This window comes from Herpailurus yagouaroundi, unplaced genomic scaffold (assembly GCF_014898765.1).
Source record: "Herpailurus yagouaroundi ecotype Mexico unplaced genomic scaffold, PumYag 185, whole genome shotgun sequence".
Taxonomy (NCBI): Eukaryota; Metazoa; Chordata; class Mammalia; order Carnivora; family Felidae; genus Herpailurus; species Herpailurus yagouaroundi.
In genome coordinates, this window is record NW_024412416.1 from 19365211 (window position 1) to 19378709 (window position 13499).

The 13499-nt window shown below is 49.2% G+C and overlaps 1 protein-coding gene across 2 annotated transcripts in view; it reads left to right on the plus strand.

Annotated features, from left to right (window-relative positions):
* Positions 1-13499, plus strand: part of LRRK1 (leucine rich repeat kinase 1) — a 127606-nt gene that overhangs the window by 72183 nt on the left and 41924 nt on the right. For both annotated transcript variants that reach the window (XM_040493807.1, XM_040493808.1), the window contains exons 6-11: positions 2541-2767; positions 3999-4126; positions 4240-4403; positions 5226-5363; positions 7998-8110; positions 9205-9281. In XM_040493807.1, the coding sequence (XP_040349741.1) occupies positions 2541-2767; positions 3999-4126; positions 4240-4403; positions 5226-5363; positions 7998-8110; positions 9205-9281 (847 nt within the window). The remainder of the gene's footprint in view (positions 1-2540; positions 2768-3998; positions 4127-4239; positions 4404-5225; positions 5364-7997; positions 8111-9204; positions 9282-13499) is intronic.

Consider the following 13499-nt stretch of genomic DNA (forward strand, 5'->3'; position numbering starts at 1 on the left):
AGTGTAGAAGGAATGATCATTTTAGAAAAATCACTGTTTTGCAACCATCAGTGTACTAACTGAGTCAGGCCAGGGTCAACAGTGGATGCTGAAATCAGTGGATGAAATGATGTAGGAACACAAGATACTCACTAGTCTCAGAGTATCACCCCACAGCTTGCTCATTAGTCACAAAGAGCAAAATGTACCTTTATAAAGGAGGGATCTGACGGACACAACCTTCAACAAGAGGTCAGGCCCGGCATCACCAACAGGGGAATAACCTGACATCAGTTGCCCTCGCATGAGGTCCAATTGGTAGGACTCATCATTGTCTGAGATTTTTGCCAAAAATGCTTCACTTGAATCTCAACATTGGGAAACAATTGAGTAGATTCAGATTATGGGGTATTCTATGAGACAATTGGAATGACTTGAAAAATTGCAATGCCAATGTTGGAAAAGACATAAAAAGCCATGAGGATTCTTCTAGCTTAAAGAAGAGTAAAGGGACATGACCAATAAATTCAGTGTGTGATTCTTGATGGGATCCTGGATCAGGACATAAAATAGTTATAAAAGACATGTCTGGGACGGCTGGGACTGTTTGAAAGTGGACTGTGGATTTGATAATATCATATCGATTTCATTCCTTGAAAATGATAAGTAATGGAGGTCACCTAGGAAAATATTCTTGTTCTTCAGAGATACATGCTGAAGTATTTAGGGGTTAAGTGTCCTGATGGTGCTAATTTACTTGGAAATGATTCCGCAAAAAATGAAAAGTGTCTGTGGAGAGAAAGGAGAGAAAGCAAAATGTGGCAACAGAGTAACAGTGGTACCTAGGGGCAGGGCATTTTAGGGGTGCTCACTGTGTCCAAGTTCAGCTTTTCTGCAGTTCTGAACTTTTTCAAAATAAAAAATTGTGGGGGGAACAGTAATGACAATAGAAACAGCAATAGAATGACTTGTCTTTTTTTAAAAATCAGCTGAAGTTAAAACTCCATTCTTTTGTCCTGAAATCCAGGATGCCATCACCTGTCCCTCTTCATCCACGTGAATGGAGAGAGAGATAAGACAGAGACACAGTCCTTCATCCCCTGGTTCAAAGACCAGAGCTTTGAGAGGGCGTGATAGACCGACCCTTTCCAATCCTGACAGCTCAGCTAAGGAGATAAAGACGACACACTATCACCATCTAGTGGCCACCTAAGTAGTCTGCTGCTGCCAATTTTGAAAGCAAACTTTACCCCAAGTTATTACTGGTGTTTCCCGCCATGGGCTTGGTGAATACATTTTCCCATCTGCCAAGCCCTGGTTTTTGTTCCTCTAATTTTCTCATACGCCTTTCCAGCTGCTTTGGAGAAACAAGCCCAGAAGCTGATTTCCTCCTCCCACCCCCCCCGAAACCTAACTGAGCCCCAAATTCTTTGATAATCCAGAAGAAAGAGAAAAGCCCTGTTCGTGCGTACTTAACCAGACCTCTTTTTACCACCACACACCAGCAAGCTTCTGGCCTTTCTGACTCTGCCTTGTGGAAATAAACAAAAACTAACCCGATGAGGAAAGCAAAGGCGATTTATTCCGAGCTTGCTGTAGGAAGGGAGTCAACTACGTTCGCTGGTGTTTTGCCAGAAGAGTGAGAAAGCTTTATAGTGGGGAAAAGGGAAAGCCTTGGGTGTTTCCCAACTGGAGGCTCTCAATGGGAAGGCTGGAGGCAGCTAAATAGCCGGGGGGGGGGGGCGGGGTGTTCTACATGTTTGGTTGGGGGAGCATTTTGGCTTTCTCTGGTTGGTTTAAGTTGGACATAGGGCCAAAGACTAGTGAAGCTGTCCATTATGAGTCAAGGCCTAGCGATTTGAGTTCAACTGTTCCAGAAGCTATTGTGTAGCTTTCTGGATTGATGTTAGCCATGGAGGCTTGGCTTCCTATGAGTCTGGCTTAGAACAGGCTGGCTTCCTGGGCTGGTTACTACAGATAAGGGGGTTAGTTTTCTGGGCAGGTTGCTGCCTGTGTGTCAGAGTTCCATTTTTTACATATGGCCTGGCCATTGTGTATTCAGTCTCTTGCTCTCTCTCTCTGTCTCTCTCTCTCTCTTTCTCTCTCAGCAAGCCCATCCACAAAGCACCCAACATGGGGCCTGCCATGTTGCCGGCAGCAGCATCTCTAATCACAGGGAAGAGGCCCCTGGAGGGAGGTCAGAAGACCTTCAGCCTTCTGCTCCAGTCTGGGGAGGTTCCTCTAAGTGTGGGTGGCCTCCCCCCTGTACACAGCAGGTGCCATTCCTGCTGATTCCTGCCCTGTGAGAGGTAACGCTTGCTCCCTCTAGAGGCCGGAGAGTGAGGTGGAGTCTTGCAGAGATTACCTGTGAGACACAGGTGCAGATGGGAACAGGTACGTCCCCAATGCCAGCTACAAGTCAGCCAAGATCCTGACGTCCAGGGACTCCAGCCGAGATGAACAGACAGACTCACACATGAATAAACCATTGCTTTATCCCAAGCCTACGTTGGCCGTGGGCTCACCATCCGTGGATGCTTTTCTCTTTTCTCCAAATCCAGGCTCTGCGTGTGAAATGGTCCCATCTCAAGTTGCCCTGGGTGGATCTAGACTGGCTCATAGACATCTCCTGCCAGATCACAGAGCTGGACCTTTCTGCCAATTGCCTGTCTTCCCTCCCCTCCGTCATCCCCTGGGGACTCATCAACCTCCGGAAGCTGAACCTCTCCAACAACCACCTGGGGGAGCTGCCTGGTGTGCAGTCATCGGATGAAATCATCTGTTCCAGGTGGGCACTCGGCCCACGCAGGCCCCCCCAGAGTGGGGATGGGGACCTCCGCACCCAGCCGCCACCACTGCCCTCCTCCTACACGTACTCCCTAAGTGTCCTTTGTGGTTTTGAAAACAAACTCTCAGGAATGGCAGAGAAGTTCTGCCTGCCCTTATACAAGCTCTGAGGAATTAAGGCCTCCCCGCTTTTTGGGGTGAACGCAGAGAAGTCTAGAGGGGCGGTTTGTCCAGCCCACATTTATACTCCCACTGGTGGCCACGCAGACCTGCCTGCCTGAGACATCCAGTCTTGGTCTCGCACACATGAATCAGAGGATGCTGAAATACTCCTGGCTGGTGCAAAGCTTTTATTCCACCTCCCAGGGAAAGTTAAGTGAGAAAGGCGTCATAGAAAGAATTAACAGCAGGTGGATAGCGTGGGCAACTCCTGGTCTCCTCTTGCGGGGGGGACGGAGATCGTGGGAACAGGTCTGCACCTTCCCCCTGCAGCACATGGATGTACTGATGATACCTACCTGCAAAACCCCATCTTCCGAAGGACTTGAGCCTTAGAGCTAAGGCTCTAAGCAAAGTTAAGGCAGAATGTTGCAAAGAGCATAGGGTCAGACATAACCCATGAGGAAGAAGGCTGCACACAAACATTTCATTTTTTTAATGTTTATTTATTTTTGAGAGAGAGGGAGAGACAGAGCGTGAACGGGGGGGGGGGGGTGGAGCAGAGAGATAGGGAGACAGAATCCGAAGCATGCTCCAGGCTCTGAGCCATCAGCACAGAGCCCAATGCAGGGCTCGAACTCACAAGCCGTGAGATCATGACCTGAGCTGAAGTTGGACGCTTAACCGACTGAGCCACCCAGGCACCCCAACTGCACACAAACATTTAAAGGTCAGGTGCCATCTGAGCGGGGGTCCCTTACCAGGTTCCAGATGCCTAAAAGCACCGCCCTGTGGCCTTCCAGGAACTTTCAGGACACCAGCTTCTTTTGCTATCATATAGTGAGAAAGGTTTGCAACCCTATGAGTCAGTGAGACCACGGCCCACCAAAGAGACAGTTGATTTTCTTTGTCTACACAGTTAATGCAATGAATACAAATCCTACTCTGCATTTTCAACCCACACTCTTTAGCTTGGTGCGAGGGGAAAAGAGAAATACATGTGCAGAGACACGGAACCTTGATGCTTTACCTCTTTGTTCTGATGCCTTGCCTTCCTTCTTCCCCAACCACAGGCTCCTGGAAATTGACATTTCCAGCAATAAATTGCCCCATCTCCCACCAGGATTCTTGCACCTCTTAAAACTTCAAAAATTGACAGCTTCGAAAAACTACTTGGAAAAGTTGTTTGAAGAAGAAAGTGGTAGGTTGGATCATCAGTAACCTGACTTACTTTGTTGTGGTGTACTTCTTGATAGGACCTTTTTTGTTTGTTTGTTTTTTTACTGATGCATTTATGTATTTATTTTCCCCTAGCCACTAACTGGATCGGTTTGCGGAAGCTGCAGGAACTCGACATCTCTAACAATAAATTGACGGAACTCCCTGCCCTTTTCCTTCATTCTTTCAAGTCACTCAGTTATCTGAATGTCTCCAGAAATAACCTGAAGATGTTTCCAGATGCCTGGGCCTGCCCTTTGGTTAGTATTGTGCCAGAAGCTGGTCATTACCCAGGGCTCTCTCAGTGCGCTCACTTGCGCCCCCTGGGCGGCCACACTGGGTGGTAGCACTGCCGTCCCCCTCTTACCGTCGGAAGTGTCCCTCAAGAGCATCCAGCCCCTGAGTGTCTCAGGCAGGTGGCTCACGTGAGAGCCAGCGCCTGGCTCCGGGCTTGAGGTTCACGCCATGACGCCCATAGAACTTTCCACAGTCACAGCTCACATGTCCGGTGTAGGAAGACTTCTGCCCCAGAATGGGGGCACAATTCCTTTCAGATAGCTGTGAAATCAGAATAAAGAAGCAGAAATCATCTGCCTCCACAGCACTGCCAATTAAATGGTGGTTTTGCTTCTTGGGAAGTTTGCTTGTTAAAACAGATGGAATACCATAAAGAATATTTATGTTTTATTGCCATTGGTTTTGAACCAAGAAATTCTCTGTCACTAGCATTAACATTCTGGTGGAAACATATGTGTGTGGGAAACGGTTCCTCTCTGGAGCATGGTCCTGAATGATGCCATTATTTCCAAGGACAATGGGCCAGATGTTCTGGAATGAAGGGAAAGGACTATGAGCCACCTTTGTCTCCCTCAGGAAACCATTCCCGTCCCTTTCTTGGGGCAAAAGGACAGGAAAACGGGACAATAACAGTTTGTAGTGTCTTGACTCCGTTGCACTTATGACAGAAGCTTATTGTAGCATTCTGATTTTTAATATCAGGTTTGGAAACGGTCTTTCTCCTAGGCCCCCCGGCACTTGACAAGCTAACTAATGTCTCATTCTCTTTCTTGTCGAACTCTTAGAAATGTTGTAGAGCATCCAAAAATGCCCTGGAATCTCTACCAGACAAAATGGCTGTCTTTTGGAAAAACCACCTCAGGGATGTGGATTTCTCAGAAAACGCTCTCAAAGAAGTCCCCCTGGGGCTTTTCCAGCTCGATGTGAGTCGAACAGGCCCTCTATTTCTCATTTTCAGCCTTTGTGAGGAAATCGCTCCACATTGCAGTGCAATCCACATGCTTCTCCTGAGCTTCTGAGACCAAAAACAAAAAATGTTGAGCTGTCAAAAATGTGCATGTTTATGAGCAAAGATTGGGAGGAAGTGAGCCAAATGAAAACAGCTATGTGAAGGGGAAGGGGGAGCGTGGGGTTTTATCCACCAGGACTCTGCAGGGTTGAAACTTGTAAGCACAGCCCAGCAGCCCTCTGTCTGACCTGCTCTGGCTGTGTCCTTCCCGCCCCCGCCCCCACGGGGCCCACTGAGGCCTGTGTGCAGAGCGGAGGGAGCACTGTAGGTGGGGCCTTATTGCCCTCCCCACCCCCCACCCCTGTCTCCCTCCCCAGCTGGAATTCCTGAGGGTTAGAAGCTTCTTTGGATGTGAATTCAGGAAAGTGCCTTTTGCCACAGTCCCGAGTCCCCCCGCCCCACCCAACCCACCAACACGGGCTGCTTTCTTATCTTGGGGTATATACAGACCTGTTCCCCCCACTCGAATGGGAGCCCCTAAAGGCCTAGAGCACAGATCATATTCATCCCTTGGCTCTGGGTCCCGCCCCAGATTGGGGCTGACGAGTGTTGCCGGAAGGCATCAGGGCAGCCCCGGGCAGAGGGCACAGGCCTCGGCCCCCAGTCCTGCCACACCAGCTACCTGGGCCCCCACAGGTTCTCCTGCAGGGACAAGTGAAGCTTCCCCCCATGTTCAGGGACCCCAAAAGGGCCAGGAGGGCACCTTGCATCTGTGTGTTCTCAGGGAGGTTGGGCATCGAGTCTCAAGCCCCAAGGTGTGCATGTTTCAATGGGGACAGAAGTCACTGCTACCCCCAGGGGGGCCCCGGGCCATACGCTCAGTCCACCGCCCCAGCTCCGCCCTTGGGGAGAGCACCTGGATCAGCCCCCAGCTCTGGGTCCATTTCTTCCCACCAGCAGCTTGCTGACTCGGTTTTCTGGTTCCTAGTGGGGCCAGAAGCCACAAATCAGGAGGGAAAGAACTCTGTCTGGGACCTTACTGCTCGGCCCCGGAGGAATTCATGTTTGCTTGCGGTCTTCCCCTCCCAGTGTACTGGGAGGCCCTGTACAACTTTCGGTGACAAGCTGGTTGTGATGGTGGGGGTGGCATGGACCCCCTTTGACAAGGGAAGAGACAAGTGCATGGAGTAAGGAGTTCAAAGCAGGCAGCCTGTTCACACTGCTGAGCCACCACCGTAGAGGACAGGATAGTCGGTGTCCCCAGTGGTGGCATCAAGAAAGGTCACAATATGGGGCGCCTGGGTGGCTCAGTCAGTTAAGTGTCTGACTTTGGCTCAGGTCATGGTCTGGCAGTTCATGAGTTCAAGCCCCACATCGGGATCTGTGCTGACAGCCCAGAGTCTGGAGCCTGCTTTGGATTCTGTGACTTCCTTGCTCTCTGCCCCTCCCCCGCTTGTACTTTCTCTCTCTCTCTCTCTCTCTCTCTCTCAATCTCTCAATCTCTCTCAAAAGTAAACGTTAAAAAAAACTTTAAAACATAAAAACCTAAAAAAAAAGGTCACAATCTGCCCCCTGTACTCCCAAGTAAAACACGTTACAAGTCCAAGGGCAGAGTTGGTGCCCCTCTGTGACTGGTGGGTGGACAGAGGGCCGAGGGCCGGGTAGTCACCAGGGGGCACCGCAGGCACACGGGTGGTGCCAGGCACCTGGCCAACAGAGGTCACCCAGCTGGGGCAGATGACCCTCTGTGTCCCTGCCACCCTGCCCCTGCCAGGGACATCACCTGAGGAGGTCACAGGAGGCAGGGGGCCCAGCACTGTGCAGCAGCCCCCTCCCCTGGGGTGTGATGCCTCGGCCGCCAGGACCCTCAGCATCGGCTGCTGTTCCCAGGACGGGCCCATGAGTAACTGTTACTCTTAAGAGGGCCCAGCGCTGAGAAGCACTTGGACTCCTTTCAGCCTGAAATGAACTGCCTCCCATTGATCTGGAGGGAAGGATAGTATATAAACTGTCCCATGTGCTGTATCTGATACAATTTCATGAGTTCTTTTTTTTTTTTTTTTTTGGCTCGATGGTGGGGCTCTATCCCACAACCGTGAGATCATGATCTGTGCCAAAATCAAGAGTCGGACACTCAGGGCGCCTGGGTGGCTCAGTCGGACACTCAGGGCACCTAAGCGTCTGACTCTTGATTTCAGCGCGGGTCATGATCTCACGGTTTGTGAGTTCGAGCCTGGCATCGAGCCCTGAGCGGGCAGCCCTGAGCCTGCTTGGGATTCTCTCTCTCTGTTTTCCTGTCTCTCTGCCCCTCCCTCACTCTGTCTCTCTCAAAATAAATAAATAAAGTTAAAAAATTAAAAAAGAGTCGGACGCTGAACTGACTGAGCCACCCAGGTGCCCCAATATAATTCCGAGTTCTAAGAGACTATGAAGCCCCACACTATTGGAATCTTTGCTAAAGTGAATCCGTTACAATCATTTGTGCATTTTGTCAGGCACATGACCTTTCTCTTCAGTTTCTGCTCCCTTTGGTGTTTGATGGTACCTTTGACTCTCTCTCTCTCTCTCTCTCTCTCTCTCTCTCTCTCTCTGTCTCTCTCCTTCCCAGGCCCTCATGTTCCTGAGGTTACAGGGCAACCAGCTCATGGTGCTGCCACCTCAAGATAAGTGGACCTGTAGACAACTTAAAACCCTGGATCTCTCCAGAAACCAATTTGGCAAGTAAGCACGGGGTCTCCTTATCCTGGCGAGCTCGAAAATGTGCGTGTAACCACAGCCAAGCCGACCCTTGGCTTGGTGCCTTCCTTGGTGTGTTAGGGCCGCCATAACAAAGTACCTCAGGCTGGGGGGCTCAAACAACAGACTTTTATTTCCTCGTGGCTCTGGAGGCTGGGAGTCTGAGATTAGGGTGCCAGCAAGGTTGCTTTCTCCTGTGGCCTCTCCCCTTGGCCTGAATATTATAACTACCTTTTCCCTGTGTCTCGCATGGTCTCCCTGTGTCCTCATCTCCACTTTCTTAGAAGGACACCAGTCAGACTGGATCAGAGTCCATTTGTATGACCTCATTGTAACTCATGCACCTCTTTAAAGACCCCGCCTCCAAATACAGTCACATTCTGAGGTCCTGGGGGTTAGGACTTCAAAACATAATTTGGAAGAAAGGGTCACAACTCACCCAAAACAGTGTCCTGCCATCTCTAAGTTTTAAAGGCTCCAGGAGACTCTTCTCATGTCAACCTAACCTGTCATTCTGTTCCAAAATTTTGGCCAATCACTAGCCAAAATGAGCATCCAATGAATAAAAATCACTCCCAAAGCCTTCTAATAAAACAGGAAAATCTGAGGATGAGCACAGCTGGTCCTTGGGGCCCTGGAGACCAGACTCCCAATTTCATTTGCTGAAGTCCACTTCTTAGCAGAATTTACCCCACAAAGAGATGGGGTACACATTCTCCTGTGAGAATGTGTAATATGGAAGAGCCACTGGAAAAGGCCTTCCTGCCAGGCACAGAAATGCTCATATCTGCCTCAAATGGAGAAGCTCAAGAAAGGAAATCATCATTGATCATGCCAGTGTTTGATCACCTCCTTTAGAGGTTTTTTTCCCCCAAAGACTTGTGAACATCACTAGTGCAATTAGCGGTCAGGGGCTATGGGTGCTTACAAAGCAGCTGCAGGGGAGCCTAAACATCCTGCTGATCGACTTTTCTCCCTTATCTCTGCATGGCTTGGCGTTGTATAATCACAGCAAAATAGTAATGTCTTTGCCATGCTTTCCTCAAAATCTGACCTTTTTTTGTTTTTGGCCCTGGCAGAAATGAAGACGGACTTAAAACAAAGCGTATTTCCTTTTTCACCACCAGAGGGCGCCAGCGTTCTGGGACGGAGACAGGTGTGTAAGGCGGTGCGGGCAGGAGACAGCTGGGCGGGTGTTCCCTGCTCCACCACCGGGGGTCGCCCTTGCATGGGGCTTTTCTCTCCCCGTTTGGCCTGCAAGTATCCTGAAGTCCCCTCTCCTGCTTGCGGTCCGATGAGACTGGTAGCTGCTGTGTGGGTGGGTCTGCCATGAGCGAGCACCGCCCTAGATATGGTGCACGTGTTAGAGCCTTTCTTGAAAGCCCACAGCGTGAGGTATGGATTGGGGTTCCCCATTTTGCAGGTGAGGAAACTGAGGCTTCCACCGTCTTGCATTCAGCTCAAGCTTCCATAACAAAGCGTCACAGACTGGGCGGCTTAGACAATGGAAATTTATGTTCTTACGGTTCTGGAGGCTGGCAGTCTGAGATCAGGGTGCCAGCATAGTCGGCTCCTTGTGAGAGCCTTCTTGCTGTGTTCTCGCAAGGACCGACCAACAGACTGAGCCCGCCGGTGTCTCTTCTTGTGAGGGTACTAATCCCATCGTGGGACCCTACCTTTATGACCTCATCTAAACCTAATTACCTCCCAAAGGCTCCAACTCCAAGTATCATCACTCTGGGTGTTAGGGCTTCAACATATGAAGGGAGGAAGACAGTTCAGTCTGTAGCACCTGGCTGATACGGCCAGGTCACACGGCTGCTCGGTGACAACCAGCTTTCAGCCCAGCACTGTGGGACTCCAGCCCTGAGGTTGGGAAGGGCAGCACTGTGAAGTCCTTACTGCCACACCGTAGCATCCACGGGAAGTCCACGTGGGCACACAGTCACCCCACCCCCACCCCCGCATGCTATCCTGGCCAGCCTGAGACTCTGTGGGGGGCTTACGGTCTTCCCCCAAACTCATCAGAAACAGAACTTTTCTTAGAGTGTTTTTACTGGTCTTAAAACCAGGCCAGTTCAGCAGACACTATTCCAGGAAAACAAATGTTTCTGGTTTCATTTTGTCTTCTGTGAGGTATGGGGGAAGGTGTGAACCTGTCCCTGGAGCTATTCAGCTGGCCCTTTTCTTTTTAACCTGAAAACTAAGACTTCTAAACCCAGCAGGGGTCACAGAAATATCCCTCAGGATGCTGTCCCGTAGAACCGGAACCAATATTTAGGTCATTTGAAATGTAACATAATGTTCTTCTTTGGCTCGATTTATGTTGGCAAGTGCTCTTTCAGTACAGATGGTGTAAGATGGGGACGAGAAATGCCAGAGGCCAAGACATATTGCAGGCATGACCCAAATGGTCTGTTTACCTGTTACGCCTTTTGATGAACTGATATGTTCAGTATATATATGGATATATGCATATATAGCAGTCACGTGTGAGTGTGTGTATTTACATATGATTGAGAAAGTAACATGTCAGCAGTGGAACAGACCTAAGTAAATATAGGAATTCAGTATATGACAAAGGTGGAATTTCAATTTGGTAGGGAAAAAATGTTTTATTGTTTTAGTAAATACTGTGGTGTAACTGCCTGTCCAGTTGGAAGGGGAAAAATCACAAGGCTGGAGTCCCTTCCTTATATCAACTGCGAAAACTTCCATGTGGATTTCAGATTTACAGATAAAAGAAAAAGAAAACAAGAAGCATTTAAGAGAATATATGTATAATCTGGGAGTGGAGAAGACCTTTAAAAACTAGGCGGGAAACCCAGAAGTCTTTAGAAAAGGACCAAAATCTTGGGCTTTGTAGAAATATGAAAGCTTTGTTCGGTAAAAGGCATCATAAACCAAGTCAAAATGCAAACAGACAAGAAATGTTTGCAACACAAATTGTTGCAACATAAACTGGCTTAAGTCCTAATATACAAAGACTGCTTACAAATTGTTTTTTCTTGTAAAGACAAACCAATAGGACAAAAAGAAAAAAAAAAAACAGGGGAGGGCAATGGATATAAACACTTTGTAGAAAAGGAAGTCCAAATGGCCCCTGTAACAAATGATGAGGACTCGAACCAACTACTAGGGACACACAATTAGGAATTTCATAACCGGTCCTTTTTAAAAATTTTTTTTAACATTTTATTCATTTTTGAAAGAGTGCAAGCAGGGGGAGGGGCCGAGAGAGAGAGAGAGACACAGAATCTGAAGCAGGCTCCAGGCTCCAAGCCATCAGCACAGAGCCTGATGCGGGGCTTGAACTCACAAACCATGAGATCATGACCTGAGCGGAAGTCAGACGCTCAACCGACTGAGCCACTCAGGCGCCCCTCATAACCGGTCCTTCTTAAAATGAAGGGCCTTGGGACTTTGGAAATTGAGTCCAGACATAAGGATTTCACTTGGAAGGAAAGAGAAACACACCCTTTCTTCTCGTCGATGCCCAAACGGGATGATAACACACGGGAAGTGTATCGGAGGTGGATCTCAGTCATGTTTCCATTGCTGCGGGTTGAGCCTCGTACTTCATGAGTGGATTAGAAAGGTGTCTCCGGTTTAGAAATGTAGGCCTCGCAGAAGGAGGTGGGCCCAACGCTGAGCGGGACCAGACACTCCCTCATGAGGCTACCAGAGCGCAAGGCCAAAGGCACGCATGAGCAGCGTAACTGGAGCGTCCACCGTTCTGGAAAATGACCTTGCCGGTGGCCCCTGAGGAGCCTGTCTGGGGAGCGAGGTGAGGGGGGCCACACGGCTTGGCAGTTTCCCTGGCAGAGGTGGGCCAGGGCATCAGCACACGACAAAGTCGGCTTGAGTTCCTAACTTTCGCCTCGTGAGTTGAGGCCCACACCTGGGATTGCAAATTCTCACTCGGTGGGGCGATTCTCTCAGGGCTGTTGATCCTTGGGTGAGGAATTATCTATAAAAGATAACTTATTTGCAGAAGGAGAGTAGAACTCCGAGGAGATTTATGTACATTCAAGTAGTCATGTTTGTGTGGCAGCCTTGTCCAAAAATAATTTGGACAGCCGTTTTTACGGTAAAATTCAGACCAGCAGAGTCATAAATTACTTATGAATAAATAATTACAGTTCATAAATACCTCGAGCTGTGCTCGCACAGCCCCGTTTCCATAGTTTCTGCACCGGGCCGAGAACTCTATGACAGGTGCTGTCTCTGTTTGCAGTGGTAATTGCTTGTTCCCTCCGTCCATTACTTAGAGAGGCTTCATAAACACCGAGGTCAAACTGGAAAATCGGGACGCACAGAGGCCAGGTGTTGAGAACGTTCTCTGGGTAGAAAGGGAGCCTTTCTTACGGTGCGTGTGTTGCGGCAGGTTGAAGTTGATCATTCTTTTTCACCGGGGGGACAAAAAGAAAGTCCTTTTGAGCATCTTCCTATGTCCAAATCCATTTTCTTTAGAAAGCGTGTTACACCTTTATTTCTAAAGGAGCCCCTTCACTGAGTCCCCTCCCTGTGGCTGCTAGCTGGGTCAGTTTTCCGGGCGCTGCTTTCAGTATTCTGTTATCGTCTCTCCCGGAACATTCTCTGATGCCAGGTTACCCCCATTAGCATTGATACCTCGGCTACATGTGTGGAGGAGAGCCAGAGGACAGGGAGGAAGTTGTGATCAAGGACAGTGGAAAGTCGCTCGGCCCAACAAAAGAATCCCAGCTTCTCTATCTTGCTTGGCTGGCAGAGGGCCGGAGAAGAGGGCTTTGGGCCAGTCTTTTATCTTGAGTTCTCAGAGCTGGAGCTGAAAGGGACCCTTGGGGGCCTGCAGTCCTGCCCCCCTCTGTGCCTGACCAGGGAGGATAAGGCACTTCAGAGATTCTGCTAGAAACCTAAGCCTCTCATCCCCATCAGAGTGCAAGCACAAGCTCCCTGCCACGGTCTTTCTCTGCCCCCACCCTCCTGTGCCCCTGGAAAGAGCACATGTGACATGATTTTAATGGGAATCTCCTAATTAGCCTAATTAATGAAATCACTGAAGTACTAGAGAGCTGGCTACTTTTTCAGAGAATGCCATCTTAGGAAGCCTAAAAACTGAGCCCATCGTATTATTTTCTAGTTGCCTGGCTCTTTCTTAACTGGAGAGGTAATTCATGTCCGCAGTAAACAGAATTTTTGAACAGTGCTGAAGGTATGGAATGAATATCCAGCCTCCTAATCATCCCCTTCCCCAGAGACAACCACGGAATTTGCTGTGTCTCTGGTAACGGATATGTTTGTGTCTAACATACTTGTAGAACACGTACGTGCATACGTGCCTGTGTGTATCCACATGCCTATAGCAGCACATAAAATGCACGCATATGGGTGG